This window comes from Lethenteron reissneri, unplaced genomic scaffold (genome assembly GCF_015708825.2).
Source record: "Lethenteron reissneri isolate LAM-NWPU_2019-01 unplaced genomic scaffold, ASM1570882v1 scaffold_115, whole genome shotgun sequence".
NCBI lineage: Eukaryota > Metazoa > Chordata > Hyperoartia > Petromyzontiformes > Petromyzontidae > Lethenteron > Lethenteron reissneri.
In genome coordinates, this window is record NW_026890838.1 from 521,357 (window position 1) to 542,402 (window position 21,046).

The window sequence follows — 21,046 nt, forward strand, 5'->3', positions numbered from 1 at the left end:
AGAACCAATTGCACCAACACTTTGAAACATACACACATCAAAAATTCCATGCGTACTCAAGGGTAAGTTATTATGTTTTTCACACAATTTTTAGCTTACCTGTTCACCTTCAACACCTGTAACACCTGCACACTCCAACACCCCGCTGCTGCTATATTTTTCTCATTTACCACATTATCCTTACATATTATCAGGCCTGCATTTTTGCCACAAAATTCATTAACTTCCGGCTCCTTACTGTCCTTTCTACACACGCACGGCTCACCTCTAATATACTGCAATATTTTATCATGGGACCTTTGCCAGTACCAAAATATGAGAATAGGTTTTCCCCATTTTTCTGGCAACGAAACAGATGTTAAGATGTTAAAACACCAAACTGAAACCTTTTACAAGGAATCATGTGTGCATTAACCACAATACAGTGATACCTCGGTTCACGAACGCTTCGGTTCACGAACAACTTGGTTCACCAACAGAAAATTTCATAACAATATGCTCCGGTTCACGAACTCCGCTTCGGTTCACGAACAGGAGCCGCGGCCATTTTTATGCTAATTCCAGGCTGTCACATGGTCGTGACTTCCTGTAGGAAGATCGTGGAGAGAAGAAGAGACACAGAAATAAGTACTGTGAGTACTGTGAAGACACTTTCAGTGACTTTTTGATTTTTTGTGTGCTTTTTAGCACATGCAGTACTGTACTGTACTACTGTACTATACTGTACTTACTGTATTGTACAGTTCACCCGTTTGAGTGCTTACTGTAATGGACTCCCAAACAATAACCGCCTCCCACTCGCCTCCCACCTGCCTTCCTCCATGCCAGAAGTCATCTCAAGCAAGGTTAGTGTTCTCTCTTTATACATTACTATACTGTACAGTACTACAGTAATGTGTATTATCATTTGTTTCATATTTTTGTGCTTCAAAAACCAAAAAAAAGGTCAGAACGGATTAACCGGATTTACATTGAACCCTATGGGAAAATGTGCCTCGGTTCACGACCAATTCGGTTCACAACCAGAGTCAGTTCACGAATTAAGTTCGGGAACCGAGGTATCACTGTACTTGTGGTCAGAATGCAAACAAAAACACTGATAGAAAATGCATGGTCTGCTGCTGAGGCAGACTGTTGTAAAAGGTTTGAAATGGGTGTAGCCCAAGGGTCATAAAGAAGTGGCCGAGGCTAGTGATGTTAATGTAATAAATTAGCATGTTAATGTGAAATCGAAGAGTAGTGCAATCCAAAGCGGCCTCCCTACAAGACAGAGAATGAGCGAGGCTCTACCTGGGTAAACAACTACCACCACGACAACAATAACCACGATGTGAACTTCTCACTTCAGATCTCCGTGAGCGCGCACGAAAATAAATCACGCTTGGTAACACAGAGCGCACGGCCGAGATACACTGCCGAGATCATCGATGACCACGCCATCGAGAAAGTTCAGCAGCATCTGACAAACACAACGGGGTGTCAGCCAGATGCGAACTGCCCATATCCCCCATCTAACACCGTTGCCGAGCACGCGCACGTGTGAGAGATTTGTTTGCGAGCGTGCGGAATTACGACGGCTGGGACGGGATAGCACCATTGCAAGTCTTCTTCCAGAGGAGGAGGTGAGGGGGGGGGGGACGAGGGAGCCTCCGAGACCCCGTGAGACAACCCCAGGATGGGTGGCAGGGATACAGACCGGCATAGGAGATATCACAGGCCATGCGACCCAAGTACGCGAGGAGGTAACCCAAGTATGCGGGGAGGTGACCCAAGTACACCTGAATGTGACCAAGCTGCAGTCCACAGCGGAGATAGTCCAGTCCGAGGTGGGAGGGCTACGCTCCATGGTCGGAAGGCTAACCAGGCGAGTATCTCAATAAGAGGCAGAACTCGAACAAATGCGCACTTAGGAGGGTAAGGGGAAGTAGGCAAGGGGCCTCTTATGGAGCCACCGCCCTTCCCCGTGCGTGTTATCTATGCGACCAATGGGGGCATCTCGTGAGAGACAGTCCCCAGATCGCCCGCGCGAGAGAAGCACCAGGGTTAAACACCAAGGCCTCCCTAAAGAGGGGACCACAGAGGGGTGCAATCCACGTGGTCCCAACACAAATAAACTGTCATGATAATGGTGACGAATGACCCCCACGCAGATATTGACAACACCCCAGAATGCGGCGACTGCGGGTGACTGGCTGCGGGAGCTGGTGGCAGGAATAATGGGGGCCACGTCGCTCGTGGAAGGGCAGGTGAACAGGCGGCAAACCCGGATTCTGCTGGACACGTGGGGCGGTAATGTCACTCGTGAGTGCAACACATTGCAGCGTGGTCGGGGTTGAAGTGGGCCGCCGACAGGCCCCGGATCGTGCGCTGCACACTGCAAGTGGAAGTGGGATGGGACTGCTGGGGAGGGTCACCCTTAAGGGTCGCCTCGGACACCAGGTGTGTAACCAGGAGTTATACGTGTCGAGCGTGTTATGCCACGAGTGTATTGCTGGTACCGACCTCCTGGAAAAGTTGGGGCTCAGCGTGCAGCCCCGCCGGCGATGTGCCACCGTGGAGGGCAGCAGGGAGCAGATTCCTTTCTTGGGATAAGAGCCGGGTTGCCCTCGCTTCGAGCCCGTGGCCGCTATCCTGGCGTCGGCCGTCACCGTCGGCATTGGTGTTCCACTGGGTTTGCCGTTTTTCTCCCAAACCTAAACTCAAAATATATTTGGAGGTGGTCAAACAGTCCAATGCAGGACCCTCCTGAAACATAATCTTTAACTGCTAAATAAGAAATTAAATTGGAAAACCCTCAAACACAGTACACTATTTTTATTTTACCAGGTGAGGCCATCTGAGCTGCATAGCTCTTTTTCAGAATCGACCTGGACACAAATGATAGCTCAACTTAGTGGGTTAAAATATGGAAATGTATTGTAGCAAAATTCTCAAAATGCATGTTTCTAAATGTGGAGAAAAATCAATGCCACTACAGGGAGAGAGAGAATTATTTTTTTTTAACTGCAATTATAAATGCGTCAGGGTTGGAATCGAACTCACGCACACAGAGTACGCTCACGGAGTACACTAACACAAATGAGTACACTCGCTCACTCGGATTATTTTTTCTCCGGGTCCTTCGATTTTCCCCCCCACATTTAGTAACATGCATTTAGATTATTTGGCTGCTACAATCTTCCACGTGTAAAACCATTTCGTTGAGCTATCATCTATGGCCAGGTGGCTTCTGACAAAAGATCTAACAGCTCTGTGAGCCTTGGTTGGTAATATAAAAATAGTTTACACCATTGGAATCTCATTTGCCATTAAAAAATATAATTGTTTTTTTTACCCTTTTATCTGGCAACAAAACTGACACCTTTTTTTACGAGGAGTCATGTTTGCATAGACCACAATACCTGAAGTCATAATGCAAACAAAAAACATAACTCTGATAATGTATGCACTGTCCTTAAAGTAGATTGGTCCACACCCGAGACAGCTTTCCTTAGAGCCTAGTCTCACATGGTGTTGGACCAGATGACGCCAAAAGGCACACAACTCAAAGACAATGCACCATCAGAGAGAGATACTAGGCTCTAAGGAAAGCGGTCTCAGGTGTGGACCAATCAACTTCAAGGACAGTGCATACATTATCAGAGTTATGTTTTTTGTTTGCATTAGGACTGCAGGTATTGTGGTCTATGCAAACATGACTCCTCGTAAAGAAGGTGTCAGTTTTGTTGCCAGATAAAAGGGTAAAAAAAACAATTATCATTAAAATAGTTGTTCATCGGTCTAAAGGATGCATCAGCAAAACCAACTCGGCAGAACGCTCCTGAATTAGAGTGCTAAGACTCATTGTGGTCATGTACTCGAGTGTGCACCATGGTGGCTGGGAGATGGTAACTGCCTCTCATGGTTTACAGGAGCTGGTGGGTTCTATCCCGATCCCTCCTGTATATTTGCAGTTTGCGTGTCTCTCTCTCTCCCCGTGGTCGCGTGGATTTTCCTCCGGTTTTCCCCTCCACATTTAGAGTCAACATCACCACGCGTTTAGAGTATTTGACCGACAGACATTTCCACACGTTTATAAGCCACTTTGTTCTGGACTGGTAGCTTCAGAAAACAAGAGCGGTATAGCAGCTGAAGTGGGCTTGGCCTTGGTAGGATAAAAAAAAACTGTAGAAATAATTAAAAGAAACAAAGTTTCAAAGTAGTGAGCCAGGTGAAGACAAATTAAACTTAAGCTGAGAATTAAAGCAAATGCAATCAGGCGAGGGCAGGAGGCAAGGCCCCGAATGGCTAGGCCCCGCGTTGTAATGTTCCAACCTGGACATCGATTCCAGACTCGCTGCTACTCAATTGATATCCCTACGAGAGGAGCGAGGCTCTACCTGGGTAAACAACAACAACCACAACAACAACAACCACCACGATGTGAACTTCTCACCTCGGATCTCAGTGAGCGCGCGCGCGGATCGGCAGCTTCCTGGTGTCTCGTGACGTCACGCAGCAGCAGGTTACATGACGTCATTAGCGGGGTACACCTCCCCCTCACGCCGATGAGGTAATGCAGTGGTGACGTCAGAGAGCGGGGTTAGAATTTAAGTTTATTAAGATTCCTATTCCATTGATCCCTCTATTGAACATTGACACTTTGGGTGCGCGAGCTCAACAACGTGAACATTGTGTGTACAAACTGTGTATACAGTGTGTGTGTACAAACTGTGTATACAGTGCGTGTGGGGCCGTCCATAAATGACGTCACGCAACTGGGGAGGGGACGGTCAGACATTTGTGACGATGTGTGACGATGGGGGGGGTGATAAATGTGACGTCACATAAAAATGCACAACTTAAATATAAATATAGACACGTTCTACTTAATTTAACACGTAGCAGGCTTCCGCGACCAATATTATTCATAATATAGGTTTTTGTGTCAGATCGCGTTATTTATAGCCAATCTGTATATGGAGAACTTTGACACAAGAGCATTTGCCTCGAGTACATTAAAACCATCCTGTTGGTTTAGATATGTTGATGACACTTTAGTTGTCTGGCCACATGGTAAAGATGCATTTAATGATTTTCTAAATCATCTCAATGCACAAAACCCGGCTATCCAGTTCACCATGGAAATTGAGGTAAATAACAGACTCCCGTTCCTAGATATTTTGCTGGGACATGGTCTTAATGGCAAAATAACACACAGCGTTTACCGAAAGCAAACGCACACTGATGCATTTCTGAATGCAGATTCACATCATCACCCAGCTCAAAAATCCTCTCTTGTCAAAACACTCATACATCGGGCTAAAACAGTGTCAGATGGTGAGAGTCTAGTGAGAGAGATGAAACATGTTAAAGAAGCACTAAGACAGAATGGATACAATAATGCTCAAATAAACAAAGCACTGAAGGCCAAATCACGAACGCAAAGCAACACTGCTGAAAGCGATAAGATTGTTCAAACAATCAAAATACCATACATCTCAGGAGTAACTGACAAATAAGCCCAGGTTTTGCAAAAACAAAACATTAAATTGAGATTTGGTACAATTAACAAAATAAAAAAAACTGGTATCTGACACTAAAACGAATTGCCTAAATTATCAACAGATGGTGTATATCGGATTAATTGTTTATGTGACAGATGCTATATTGGACAGACGGGACATATCAGCATAAGATTAAAAGAATGTGATGCCACCGCCATGAAGCCGTTCGGCAGGTGCCCCATCCCCGACCTCGCCACCACCAAGCAACGGAGCCAACCCCTCGTTCTCCTCACCTCACCTCACATGAACACACCCGCACGCATTCCCCCCCCCCCCCCCCCCCCCATAGAGCTGGAAGGGGAGCTCACCTGAATTATGTTATCACGAAGCATGTCTCCAACTGCCTCTTTGATCTGGGTGCGAGCCCCTGGTCAGCCCCAGTGGTACTAGTAACGAAAAAGGATGGGTCAACCCGGTTCTGCGTCGATTACCGTAAACTGAACGCAGTCACGCTCGGCGACGCCTTCCCCATACCCCGCATCGACGACACTTTTGACAGCCTCGCCGGAGCGCGATATTTTTCCACCCTCGATCTCGCGTCCGGGTACTGGCAGGTGGAGATGGCGGAGGAGGATCGGCCGAAAACCGCATTCACCACCCCGATGGGACTATTCGAGTTTCGAGTACTCCCGTTCGGAATCACCAATGCGCCCGCGACGTTCCAGCGGCTGATGGAGTTGGTGATGCGGGGTTTGCAATGGGAACAGTGCCTGATTTACTTGGACGATGTGATCGTGTTCAGTAGATCTTTGTCTGAGCATTGGTCCAGGCTACGAGAGGTGTTCCAGCGACTGCGAGCGGCTCATCTCAAGCTCAAGCCATGTAAGTGTTACATCGCACAACGCGAGGTGGGGTACCTCGGGCATCGCGTCAGCAAGGCAGGCGTGCGTACCGATCCGGAGAAGGTACGTGCCGTAGTGGAGTGGCCACGGCCAAGGAATCTGACGGAGATCAGATCATTTTTGGGGCTCGCCACCTATTATCGTCGATTTGTAAAGAGATTCAGCGAGATTGCACGCCCTCTCACCCAACTCACCTCCCCTAAGCACCCCTATCAGTGGACGGGGGCCTGCCAGACGGCCTTCACCACTCTCAAAGATCACCTCACCCACGCCCCCACCCTCGCTTTCCCCGATTTTACCACTGATTTTATTTTGGACACCGACGCCTGCAGCAGCGGGCTGGGCGCGGTGTTGTCACAGGTACAGGATGGGACAGAACGAGTCATCGCGTATGCCAGCCGGACCTTGAGTGTGGCCGAGCTGAACTATTGCGTGACCTGCCAAGAGTTGTACGCCGTGATTTTCGCATGTAAGCAGTTCCGGCCGTATTTGTACGGCAGGAAATGTCGCGTACGCACTGACCATTATGCTCTGCAGTTTCTTCTTACATTCAAGGAGCCGCGGAGGCAGATGGCCCGGTGGTTGGCGCAGTTGCAGGAGTACAACCTGCAAATCGAGTATCGGGCTGGCCGGACGCATGCAAACGCGGACGCCTTGTCGAGGCGGCACACGGTGTACGCCGAGACAAGGGCGGAGGAGGCCTGCCCGTGTTTCACGGGGGGACGCTGCCGGCAGGCAACGGACCCCCGAGAGGCCGCGGCCACTGACCCCCCCCCAGCGAGAGAGAGTGCAGTGTGCGCCACGGAGACCCTCACAGGTGGCACCGAGGATCCCGTCGACCGCCCGGCAAGCGTGGGACCCACGGCTCGGGACCCGGCGGATCACCCCGCCCCAATCGGACGGATCCGGGAGGACGTCAGCTGCGCCTTCCCGGGCCTGAACGACGAGCAGCTGAGACAGACCCAGCAGCGAGATCCCGATCTGGCGGCGGTGGAGGCGGCACTGCGGGAGGAAAAGAGCGCCCTACAAGGACCCTGGAGCGGTCTGTATGGCCGGTTGTGTGTGCAGAACGGGGTGGTACGGGAGTTAACCGAGGCCGGCCAGCCGGGGTGCATCTGTGTTCCTGCCCAGGTGCGACCCCAGCTGCTACGGCTGGTGCATGACCACCCACTCGGGGGCCACGATGGGGAACGACGCACTCGAGAGACCCTGCGTCGCCAGTATCTCTGGCCCAAATTGGCACAAGACGTGGCGGCCTGGGTACAGGGCTGCCGCGCCTGTCAGCAGTGCGGGCCGAAACCGGCACAATACCAGGTACCCCTAAGGCCGTTCCGCGTCAGCCGCACGAATCAGCTGGTCGGGATCGACCTACAGGGGCCATTCCCGCGATCCCATCGAGGCAACCGGTATATCCTAGTCGCAGTAGAGTATTTCACCCGCTACCCCGTGGCAGTGGCTATCCCTGATAAAACGGCCTTGGTGGTGGCCCGGGCATTCGTGGAACACTACGTACTTAAGCACGGGATGCCAGAACGAGTCCTCACCGACCAGGGTAGCGAGTTCGAGGCCGAGTTGTTCCAGGCACTGTGCCGAGAGTTCGGAATCCAGAAGGACCGAACCACAGCGTACCACCCCCAGGCGAATGGTATGGTGGAGCGCATGAATCAGACCTTAGCGGGGAAACTCAAACGTATGGCGGCCGCAAATCAACGGGATTGGGATGAACACCTCCCCTACGCCCTTTTCGCCTACGCCACCACCGTACACACGTCGACGGGACAAACCCCGTTTTTAATGATGTTCGGCCGTGAGTCTCGTTTACCCGCAGATCTGATATTCGGCGTTCCTTCCCCCCAGCCGGAGGAGGGAAGCCGCCCCGTGGAACACCTGATGGAGACCCTGCGAGAAGCCCGAGGCCGAGCATACCCGCAAGGGGAAGCCGCGCATCGGCGGCAGGAACAGGGCGCCCGACCCCGCATGGAACCCCCCTTATTCCTGACCGGCGCTAAGGTGTGGCTACACACCCCTCGCGTCGGGGCCGGGCAGGTGGGGAAACTGACGACCTACTGGCGGGGACCCTGGACCGTGGTACGGCAGATCTCCCCCTGGACGGTACTAATCTATGGCGGGGAGAGGGGTCGAGAGACGGTGGTCAACGTCCGCCGCTTAAAACCATGGAAAGCGGCCCCGGCGAGAGAGAACCCCGTCGCCCGAAGGCCCCGAAATCCCGGGGTACCCGCACCCCTCGTGTTGGGGGGCCTCGCACACTACATGGGCCCCGCCAGGCCCCCGAGACGCCCCGATTCAGTCAGGAGACGGCGCGGACGACGGTCCCTAAACCCTTCCGCTGCTGAGTTTGTGCCCCAGCCCACAGGTGCCGGAGGACGGGGAGAGCCGCTGGAGTGGAGGAGGCCGCCGCAGGACCGCAGGAGCCACAGAGGACGGAACCACCCGCCCCGAGACCAGCCACCAGGTCCGGACGGATCCCCCGAACCCCGCAACGTTTCCTCGTGGGCGCGGCCCAAGCAAGGTGCTCCAGTCAACCCGTGACGGGGACTGGCACCTCGGGGGGCTATGTGATGCCACCGCCACGAAGCCGTTCGGCAGGCGCCCCATCCCCGACCTCGCCACCACCAAGCAACGGAGCCAACCCCTCGTTCCCCTCACCTCACCTCACATGAACACACCTGCACGCATTCCCCCCCCCCCCCCCCCCCATAGAGCTGGAAGGGGAGCTCACCTGATTGACCGGTTTTTATCCGAGAAACCCTTATCGGGATTAACTCTCACGGTTTCCGGCGATCAGGGAATTGGACGGCCTCCCCCAACGCTACTTTGCACCGCGGCGCTGCGACCGGCCTTAAGATGGTATGGCCGCGGCGAGGGGCATTCGGCCACCGCGGTTGAAGCGCATCCCTCACACACACCACCCACGTGTCGACGGGGCAAGCGGGTGAGGGACGGGACAGCATGAGTAGCGGGACCGCAGGGGCTCTTGCACATAGTCACGGATGGTTGGGATAATTACGCTTGAGCGCGCAGGCACCATTGTTAGGGAGGGTAAAGGATTAATTAGAATTTACGCCACGCACGCCGCACATTGATTAGCATATCACAGGCGCCCGGAACCGCCGTGCGCGTGCTAGCGGGCGCGAGCCCATTGTTAAGGAAAGGCTGAGGGCCGCCATCCCGCTCGGAGCCGCATCCCTTTGATGAGGGGAGGATAAAAAGGGTGGGCAGGGGAGAGATCGCGGTCTCACTCCAGCACCAGGCGACACCACGAGCTCCAGCCCAGCGACCCGGACGTCCGTGAGACGCACCGCGGTACGCTGCGAGCAGGAGATCAACGGACCGTCGTGAGCACCTAACAGTGAGTAAGAAGGTGAATTGGAATCATAGCAGATAAATCAGGAATAGGTATAAAGGTATCAGCGTAGGCCAGCCTTGTCGACTCACTGATTTAACACCTAGTTCCAGGTAGCGGACAATAAATCATTAATAGCTGATCGCGGCCTGTGATCTCGTTGAGAGGTGTGAACGTGTGTGGTACTGTGTACACAGTGGTTCGCCACGTGAGCGCTGCGCGGAGCTGCGCGTGTGGGTGCGCGTGTGTTCACTACGTGTATGATACAGGTACGCGATCACAACGGGGGTATTCAGTGGTGAGCGAGTGCCGCGGGGAGCTGTGTGCGTGAGTGCGCGTACGTTCGCTGCGTGTCGGATACGGGTGCGCATTGGTAACGTGGTTATTCGACGTGGAGGCGAGTGCCGCACAGGGCTGTAGACGGGCGCACACTCGCAGCGTGCGAGAGCTGTACGTAGCGGTGTAAAGAGGTGGAGTATGGCGTTTGATTGATGATGCCATGCGCACGTATGCTTGCAGCGTGGGAGCGCTGCGTGAAGCCGTATGGGTAGGGGCGTCGCGTTCGAAGGCCGGCGAAACCCTAGAGGGTATTAGGGAGGTGGGGTAACATAAACGGAATAGGGGATGATGGCGGGGGGGAACCCGGGGGCCAACGGCCCCCACAAGAACACCAAAGAAACATTAAATTATCTCAAACACAACTGTCGGCAGTGACAGAGCATGCTTGTCAACAAGAACACTCAATTGATTTTGATAACGTTGAAGTGTTGTGTAAAATTAATTATTACTGGCCAAGACTAATTAGAGAATCCATTGAAATTGAAACAGAAATAACTTCAATCGCTCTGACAGCTACAGGCTTAGTGTGGCCTGGAAGCGTATTATTATATAAATACAATTACAATTCCTTATAAGGGAAAAAAATACCAATGAATAACAATTGAATGATTACCAATCTATATAATTACAATACCCTCCCCCTCTTTGCCTCAAATCATTGCACCAGATCAAATTGAATTAAATGATGACGTCACCCTGATGCTGCTCTATTTACGACCGGAAGCAACAGGAGAGCTTCACCATTCTTGCCCGATGAAGCTGATTGTAGTTATCAGCGAAAAGTCGTATTCAAATAAAAAAAAAATGCTGTTGATTCTATCTTCAGCACACCGGTGGGCTAAAAAGCGAATTATTTTGTCCTTTGAAAAACGTGAAACATTTTTTACTGTTTGGCCGTGTCGGGTGGTGGAGGGTTACGACACATTCATAAATAAGGCGATCTGACCCCAAAACCTATATTACGTTCTACTTAATTAAATATACTTTTTAATACATGTTTTCTCCTACATCAGAGTGTAGTGCCACATTAAATACGCACTGCAATGACAATAGTTTAAATTGATTTGAAGCATGTTTTTGGGGGGGGGAGGGTGGGTAGAGCTTTGTTACGTCATATTTGAGGGGGGGGGTCTGACTTTTTGTGACGTCGTGTGACGAAGGGGGGGGGGGTCAAAATCGTCCAAAATCGCGTGACGTCATTTATGGACGGCCCCTGTATACAAACTGTGTACACACACACGGGGTGCGCGCGCGCACACCGTGTGTGTGTACAGTTGGCACAGTAGGGGGCACAGGTGGTGCATCGGCCAATCATCTCAGTTGAACCATGGCACCTGAGTCTGCCCTGTGACCTCCTGCCGGCGGGAGTTCGACACTTCACGTGGCCTTAACGTGCACATAGCCTGGCACAAGCGCCATGGTGACTTCACCACCACGTATTGGCGAATGGCAGTCATTGTTTTTGTTAGTGTGTTTGTGTATACAGTGTATGTGCAGACTGTGTGTAAGCTGTATATACATTGTGTGTACACAATACGTCTACACTGCGTATGTGTACAGTGTTTGGGTGGTCCGAATCAGTCGGGCAGCATTATCTTTTCATCAGCTCTGCAATGCTGTGTGGAAGCTACCTGGCCTGTCGCTCTGCATGAAGCTCCGGGTCTTCTCGGCAACAGTCATGCCCTCCAATCTATAGGAATGTGAAACGTGCACCCTTCTAAATGGAACATCTGCGCTGGTTAGAAACACTGGCTGGCATACCTACACTCAGATTGAGGGAAGCCAACTGGTAGCGCATTCTCGATTTATTGCAGAGGTTCAAGGTTCAAATCCGACAGGCACCCCTGGCTACTCCAGTAACATCAACCAAAATATGCACCGTCTGCTTAAAGAGTGGATGTAAAACATACTATCGTGTCATTCAAAACACATAGGTCTTTGCATGTTGGTGTCACTGTCATAATTTGGGAAATTCCAAATATTATCCAGAAATTGCAAAACTGAGATTACACATCAATTATCGCCCCTGACTGACAGACTCATGTCCACATGCAGGCTGGTGCTGGGCCACCTTATTCCACACAGAGACAGCTGCCACTTAGGGGTGCTCTTCGAGTGTTTGTGATGAAATATGATACAAAACTCCGAATTGCTGAGGCAATTAAGCAAGTTTAACGCGTAGGCTTTCGCGACCAATATCATCCATAAGATTTTTTTTGGGTTAGATTGCAAAAATATAAATGCGCTCTCTCTAGTCGTCTAGCCGAGCCTAAACACAACCCTGACCGTGTAACACCGATGGTGCTGACCGAGACAGCCAACAACTATCCAGCCGTGCAATATCTAGCGAAGATGACAGCAACGACGATACGAGCCCACTCCCAGAACCGGCAGCGGTGAGCTCCCACTGTCAGCTGCTTTATTTCTACCCAGCGCGGCCTGGCTCCGCCCTGGTCGCGCCTTTCTTCTCGAACCCTCTAGCAGGTTCCAGGGGCTTCCAGATAGGGTCTTCCATGACCCTTGCCCCAGTTCTTCCGCCCTGCCGACACACTCGTGTATGTGCTCACCGTCGTGTGCACTGTTTGTCCACCGCAGTTGCCGTTGCAACTGCAACCGGTGGACAGGAAGAGCAACCCCAACACCGAGAAACACCACCAACACGAAAAAACAATTTACCCCAAAAAAGAAAACCTTGGTTGCAATACTTCCCGCGACCATACAGCACAACCGCAGCATCTCCCGCGAACCATAACCACGTAGCGCAACTCCGGCGCCCCCCGCGGACCGCCAACAAAAAGAACAACCCGCGGCACCCCCCCACAAACCGCCAACAAGCAGCGCAACTGCGGCATGGGCAAGAACCCCATCAGGGACAGCATAACGGTGACACCACCCCCCCCCCCCCCCCACGAGAACCGATAACACAAGCCAAACAATATACACCACCCCCCCGAATCCCACCTTACAAGGGAGAGTCCGCCTTTACCAGAACATAGCTCACGTGAGCCGGTCCTCGACACTGGTCACCCCCACCTTGGCAGGGTTTTGCATTCCTTGGGATTCCGAGGAATGGGAACAAAAAAACAATGGCCTAAGGGCATGGCCCGTCCCTGAAATCCGCAGTAGCATCTAATCAGATCCAGCCCCTGACACTTTGCACACGGCAGTCACGGAAAGCATCAGAGACTCGGATCCGGTGCAGCTTGGGAAAATGTTGCCGGCAGGTCGGAAGTGCTACGGTGGCGTTGCCGGCACCCTACTGACACCTCGGCATTCTATGGCGATGTGGCTCGGCTGACCACACCTGAAACACTTGGCCGTGGGACCCCAAGGCGGAGGGGGCTTCGCCGGTTACCAACCCACCCGCGGGGGCCTTCTCCCGTGCGTCCCCAGGCCGCACACCACAGCCACCATGTCCTCCTCCCGCCACGGCCAAGCCTCCACTTTGGGCCAATGCTGGCGGGCCTCGTGGCCCTGAATTTCCCGGGCAACCTTATAAACACAACCCTGACCATGTAACACCAATGGTGCTGACCGAGACAACCAACAACTATCTGGCCGTGCAATATCTTGCCAAGACGGTATTGACGAAGGCGGCGAAGATGACAGCCACGACGAGATGAGCCCACTCCCAAAACTGACAGCCCTGAGATCCCACTCTCAGCTGCTTTTATGCTACCCAGTGTGGCCTAGCTCTGCCCTGGCCGCGCCTCCCTTCTCGAAACCACTAGCAGGTTCCAGGAGCTTCCAGATGGGGTCTTCCATGACCCTTGCCCCAGTTTTTCTGCCCTGCCGACTAACCCGTGTATATGCTCACTGGCGTGTGTATTATTTGTCCACCGCAGTTGCCGTTGCTGGACAACAATCGGCGTTATTACACTACACTAGTACAGCACACCGGTGTGTTGGAGAACAAATCGCGTAGTGGCGGGTTTCACCAAACATTGAAATTAACGCGTTCTTATTAGGGGCAATTAAGCTCCACATGAATGCAAATATTATCATAATATAGTGAATGCTTGGACGCTTATTGGCTCTTACTCCTGGTTAGAGATCTACCCAACCCATATGTCCACAAATACTGGCTGCTCTTGCTCTGCAGGTTGAACCTAGGAATTGAGTGTGCAACTTCACGTTATTTTAATTAAAGGCATGTGACAAAGGTGAATCTATTGGAGCTTCATTGTCTCAAGCTTACACATCTACCGGGTCTCCATTTGACTTTGTATTGTTTAAGAAGTCCAGCCACACCTCCACTCCCACAAACTACTGGGAGTTGCCTCTCTCTGCCTCACAGTCAGAATTCTCCTCCTGCTACTTGTTGCCTCCATCGGTGTGAAGGTCCGATTTTGTAGTTGAATCTTCATTTTCACATTTTACCGTCACTTCGTCGCTCTTCACTGCCGCATCTTCACATTTCACCTACGCCTCTTCAAATTTCACCTTGATACATTTTAAAGTGTCCAAGGTGGGATTTTCTTGTAGTTCTTATCATTAAGGATGGGCGCCTGGCAGCAATTTTGACTTTCACAAGCCTCTGCTCCTTGGGGATCTTCTGATGCCTGTGTAATGGGTTCATATTAGGCACACACACTTCTTGGGAGACAACACTCATTTCTTAATGAACACAACAATGACTCAACAGTTACTCTTACTTTACACATAGGGTGTGACCACCGACCTACCCTAGCTAACACACACTTCTCTCTCTTAGCTACTCTAGTGTGACCCAGCCAGGTGGCTGCTGGCGGTCCGCTCACTGTAGGCCTTCTCTTCTTGGCATCTTCACGAGGCGTCTTCATTCTCAGCACGGGCAGCCTCGAACCCCCTGAGGAGGCTGCTTATATGGGCCTCGGCGTGCCCGGCCTCACCCCGGCCACGCCACCCTTCGAGCACCCTCTCGAAGCCCCCCTGCTGTCCACGTGCCCCCCGAGGTCCCCCTTGGCCCCCAGCCCCCCACTCGGATTCGGTCACGTGTCCAGCACCGGCCCTGACGTCATTCCCACCTCCAGCCGGGATGACGTCATGTGTGTGTGTAGACCCACGTGATAGTAACGCAGTGACGTCACACGTGTGCGTCTGTACACAGCAGCGACACCACAATCATTACACCTGTGTTCTCTGGTGATTTTTAAGAGCAGGTGAACCTGAAAATTCCTTCCCACACACACTGCACATGAAGGGTTTCTCCGTGTGTTCTCTGGTGGATCTGAAGAACTGATGACCGTGCAAATGTATTTTCACAGACAGTACTTTCTTTGGTGTTCTTTTAGTCTGTGACAAAGGTGCATTTATTGGAGCTTCATTGTCTCAAGCTTACACATCTACCGGGTCTGCATTTGACTTTGTATTGTCTAAGAAGTCCACCCACACCTCCACTTCCACAAACTCCTGAGAGTTCCCTCGCTCTGCCTCACAGTCAGAATTCTCCTCCTGCTTCACGTTGCCTCCATCGATGTGAAGGTCCCATTTTAGAGTTGAGTCTTCATATTCACATTTTACCTTCACATCTTCGCTCTTCACCATCACTTCTTCACATTTCACCTCTTCAAAATCCACCTTGATACATTTCACAATGTCCAAGCTGGAATTCACTTCTGGTTCTTCATTCAGGAGGGATGGACTCATTGCAGCACTTTCACAAGTCGATTTCAGACTCCGCTCCTTGGAGGTCTTCTGATGCCTGTGTGTTAGCTGGTGTCTCTGAAGCTGTGGTGACTGTGGAAACGTCTTTCCACACGGAGTGCACTTGAGGAGTTGATCTCCCGTGTGTGTTCTCTGGTGTATTTTAAGATAAAATGAACTTGAAAATGCCTTCCCACACACACTGCACTTGTCTGGTTTCTCTCCTGTGTGCGTTCTCTCGTGTATTTTAAGATTTGATGACTGTGAAAATGCCTTCTTACACACACTGCACTTGAAGGGTTTCTCTCCTGTGTGTGCTCTCTGGTGGATCTGAAGACCCGATGCCCATGCAAATACCTTCTCACACACGGTGCACTTGAAAGGTTTCTCTCCCGTGTGTGTTCTCTGGTGTAGTTTAAGTTGTGCTGACAGTGCAAAGGGCTTCCCGCACAGAGCGCAACTGAAGGGTTTCTCTCCCGTGTGTGTTCTCTGGTGTAATTTAAGACGTGATGAATCTAAAAATGCCTTCTCACACACAGTGCACTTGAAGGGTTTCTCTCCTGTGTGTGCTCTCTGGTGGATCTGAAGACCTGATGCCCATGCAAATACCTTCTCACACACGGTGCACTTGAAAGGTTTCTCTCCCGTGTGTGTTCTCTGGTGTAGTTTAAGTTGTGCTGACAGTGCAAAAGACTTCCCGCACAGAGAGCAACTGAAGGGTTTCTCTTCCGTGTGTGTTCTCTGGTGTATTTTAAGATGTGATGAATATAAAAATGCCTTCTCACACACAGTGCACTTGAAGGGTTTCTCTCCTGTTGGAGTTCTCTGGTGCCGTGTCAAATTTCCAGGAAAATCCGTGCTGTTTGCATACTGGTCCCATTGTTGTATTTTTGTACCGAGCTGCGCTGAGTGACTTTGCTCCATCAGACCAATTCTGCAGAAGAAACGTCAGAGGAAGCGTCAGGTGCAGACACAAAAAAATATCCACACCATCTACATTTCGATTTAAATTTCGATTTAAAGCTATTCGTGACTGCAGAGATTCATCTTCTTGGTTCTTTCCAACCCAGCTTATATATATATATATATGCTCCAAGCACGTGTGCTGTTTCATTCAGACGCTGTTGCCTCGACAGACCTGGTTTTCACCTGAGGACGGCTGCTTGCGTTGTGGCCGAAACGTCGTGAGAATTGTTTTATTCATATTATTTTATTACTTCCCTTCTACGTGACTTTACCGAAAGAACCAAGAAGAACCATCTACATTAGTATCGAGACACAAGAGGAATGAATATATACACAGTCACACATGACTTACACGTCTACATTTATTAATTTATTCAAGATATTCTCCAATTCATCACACGGGCCATGAAGGCACATAATGAGAGGGCAAATGGCCTATAAATATGCCTGTAAAAGCCCTAGTATCTTAAGAATAAATGTTAACCCAAAACACAAAGAACACAATTTCGGCTGCAAAAGGAATATTTATAAAAACAAAATTCAGCTAACATAGCAAAGGCTTCATCTTCTTGGTTCTTTCGGTAAAGTCACGTAGAAGGGAAATAATAAAAATATTTATTATTTTCCTTCTACGTGACTTTATCTTATTGGTTCTTTCGGTAAAGTCATGTAGAAGGGAAATAATAAAAGAATAAAATATTTATTATTTCCCTTCTACGTGACCTCATCTTCTTGGTTCTTTCGGTAAAGTCGCGTAGAAGGGAAATAATAAATTAATAAAAATATTTATTATTTCCCTTCTACGTGACTTTACCGAAAGAACCAAGAAGATTAATCCCTGCAGTCACGAAAGCTTTAAATTGAAATTTAGCAAAGGCTGTCGCAATTTAAGAGGTGTGAAGAGGTATAGATTTGAAAACAAATAACAACCCAAAGCCCCAAGCCTCTGTATGGTACAATAGGCCTTAATTAAATCAAGAATGCAGAGATCTTGCTTCTGTTGAAAATCCGTACACCTCTGCTGTATCAATAGACATAAAATACAGCAAAATTTGCATATAGCGGAGGTTACGTTCTTGGAAATTGCCGCGCGAAAGCTAAAAGCGCAACATTCTAAACTGAAGACTGATCTAAGTGATGGCGTTTGGTAAACGTCAACTAAAAATTCACAACATCACAACTGAAATAAGTACTGGACTGTATTCCAACTAAACTAAAAATAGAAATAAACAGGGAGACATCGTATACAAAAAATATTCCTAGACGAAAAATTGTATAAATCTATTCGACCAGATGACGCCTTTTGGAGTCATACCGATTTTACCCGAAATTAACTGTCACTTATGATTGCAAGTTGTTGCGAGTCAGTGACTGCTTTAGTGTTAAAATATGGTGCTGTATTTTTAGGATAGTGTGTTTATAATATCATCTTTTTATGTAGATATCCACATTTATTTAATCTTTTTCTTCTGCAGTTTTTTATTGAAAATTCAATATTTGATATCTCAACAACCCGATGTGATAGACAAAAACTGATGCCAGATTTGGAATCAGCACCCCAAAATTACCTTAACACCGTTGGAATAGTGGAGAGTTTGGAGAGATTTCCATACCTGGCCAGTGTGCTCATGACCGGTTCCAGTTTAACAGCAGAGGTCTCACTCCGAATCAGTCGAGCGCCATTATCTTTTCATCGGTTGCGTAACGCTGTGTGGAAGCTACCTGGTCTCTCGCTCCACACGAAGCTTCAGGTCTTTTCGGCCACGGTTATTCCCTCCCTTCTCTACGCTTGCGAAACGTGGACCCCCCTAATGAAGCATCTTCGCCGGTTGGAAACATTTAGGCTGGCCTGCTAACGATCCATCCTGGGTTTAACCATATATGTGTGTGTGTGTGCATCTAAGTCGATGTGTTTCTATGTGTGTGGGTCGATGTCTGTGTGTAAGTCCATTTGTCTGTCTGGCTTTTTCGCCCGGGCAACGCCGGGTACTTAACGCTAGTAAATGATAAAGTGTGCTGACCAGTGTTATCTGTGGTTAATGCACACGTGATTCCTTGCTAAAGGTTTCAGTTTGATGTTTTAACATCTTAACACCTGTTTTGTTGCCAGAAAAAACAGCAGCAGACGTCTCTGAACGTCTCGCTGCTGCTGCTGCCACCACTACGGGCAAAGAAGATAACTAAATTCATCATGGGACCTCCTTTACCAGTACCAAAATATGATAATAGGTGTTCCCCTTTTCTATGGCAACAAAACAGGTGTGTTAAGATGTTAAAACACCAAACTGAAACCTTTTACAATGAATCATGTGTGCATTAACCGCACTGCTTGTGGTCAGAATGCAAACAAAACACATACTCTGATAATATATGCATTGTCCTTGAAACTGATTTGTCCACAACAGAGACAGCTTTCTTTTGAGCCTCGTCTCAAACGGTGTTAGACCAGAGGACGCATTTTGACCACAAGTATTGTGGTTAATGCACACATGATTCCTTGCTAAATATTTGAAGCTTTCGTGACTGCAAGGATTCATGTTCTTAGGTTTTTCGGTAAAGTCACGTAGGTAAAACATTAAAATTTATTTTAATAAAAATCACGACGTCGTGATTTTTATTTTACTTTTATTAAATTTAAAATAAAAATCACGACGTCGTGATTTTTATTTTACTTTTATTAAATTTTAATGTTTTACCTACGTGACTTTACCGAAAAACCTAAGAACATGATTCCTTGCTAAAGGTCTCAGTTCGGTGTTTTAACACCTTAAGATCTGCAGTCACGAAAGCTTTAAATCGAACCTTAAGACCTGTTTAGTTGCCAAAAAAAGGTGGAGAAACCTCTTCTTATATGTTGCTACTGGCAAAGGAGGTACCATGAAGCAGTGAGCCAGATGAAGACAAATTAAACTTAAGCAGATAATTAAATTTCAATGTAAAGCTTTCGTGACTGCAGGGATTCATCTGATTGGTTCTTTCGGTAAAGTCACGTAGAAGGGAAATAATAAAATAAAAACATAATAAAATAATTCTCACGACGTTTCGGCCACAACGCAAGCAGCCCTCCTCAGGTGAAGAATGGCTGCTTGCGTTGTGGCCGAAACGTCGTGAGAATTATTTTATTATGTTTTATTTTTATTATTTTATTATTTCCCTTCTACGTGACTTTACCGAAAGAACAGAGAATTAAAGCAAATGCAATCAGGCGAGGGCAGGAGGCAAGGCCCCGCATGGCTAGGCCCCGCGTTGTAATGTTCCAAACTGGACATCGATTCCATCCTCGCTGCTACTCAATTGATATCCCTACGAGAGAGACGGAGCGAGGCTCTACCTGGGTAAACAACAACAACCACAACATCAACAACAACCACAACAACAACCACCACGATGTCAACTTCTCACCTCGGATCTCAGTGAGCGCGCGTGTGGACTGGCAGCTTCTTGGTGTCTCGTGACGTCACGCGGCAGCAGGAGGTGACATGACGTCACTAGCGGGGTTCACCACACAATCCCCTCCCCCAACGAGCGGCGGTGTAATTGAATAAATTATGTTAATGAGCCGGGCCCACGTGGGGTGATTGGCCTTGGTTGCTGAACCCGTCGCAATGAAATAGCGACTGTTTTCATGAATAAATTATGTTAATGAACCGCCAGTCAAAAGCGCGGTGGAGGGGGTGGGATTGAATATCTTGGTGACATGACGTCACTAGCGGGGAACAGCTTTCCCTGGCGTCTCACGCCGACGAGTTAATGAGCGGTGACGTCACTGTGTGTGTGTAAACTGTGTGTGTACAAACTGTGTGTGTGTACCCTGTGCGTGTACAAACTGTGTGTGTGTACAAACTGTGTGTGTACAAACTGTGTGTGTGTGTACAGTGTGTGTACACTGTGTATACAATGTGTGTGTGTACACTGTGTGTGTACAAACTGTGTGTGTGTACCCTGTGCGTGTACACGGTGTGTGTGTACACTGTGTGTTGGCACAGTCGGGGGTACAGGTGGTGCATCGGCCAGTCAACTGAGTCAGTCGACCCATGGCACCTGGTTCTACCCCGTGCACATAGCTTGGCACAAGCCCCATGGTGACGTGACCGCCACTTAGTGGCGAATGGCAGTTGTTGTTCTTGTTACTGTGTCCGGCAAAACAAGAGATGGCACCTCAGCCAGCCATCTCATTGAGTAGCCATTACCAGATCATCAGCAGATGCAACAGGACTGACCAGCAGGGAAACAGGTCCCTGCGGGGTGGGCTGGTAGGAACGCACAAATGAATGGCTATAATAAAATGAAATGGCGGGGGTACAATACGAAGGGAGAGTTTGAGGCCTAGTTCTAGGCTTTAGGCCTAGCTGTAGGCTTTAGGC

General features: G+C 49.4%; 2 protein-coding genes across 2 annotated transcripts in view; one reads left to right on the top strand and one right to left on the bottom strand.

Moving 5' to 3' along the window:
- LOC133361624 (zinc finger protein 664-like) overlaps positions 1–21,046 on the top strand; it is a 346,361-nt gene that overhangs the window by 78,256 nt on the left and 247,059 nt on the right. The gene's annotated exons all lie outside the window — the stretch shown is intronic.
- LOC133361605 (zinc finger protein 501-like) overlaps positions 11,180–21,046 on the bottom strand; it is a 39,043-nt gene continuing 29,176 nt past the window's right edge. The window contains exons 2-3 of the mRNA XM_061580551.1: positions 15,052–16,493; positions 11,180–15,002 (exon numbers count right to left, since the gene is read on the bottom strand). Coding sequence (XP_061436535.1) covers positions 15,408–16,493 — 1,086 coding nt within the window. The 3' untranslated portion in view covers positions 11,180–15,002; positions 15,052–15,407. The remainder of the gene's footprint in view (positions 15,003–15,051; positions 16,494–21,046) is intronic.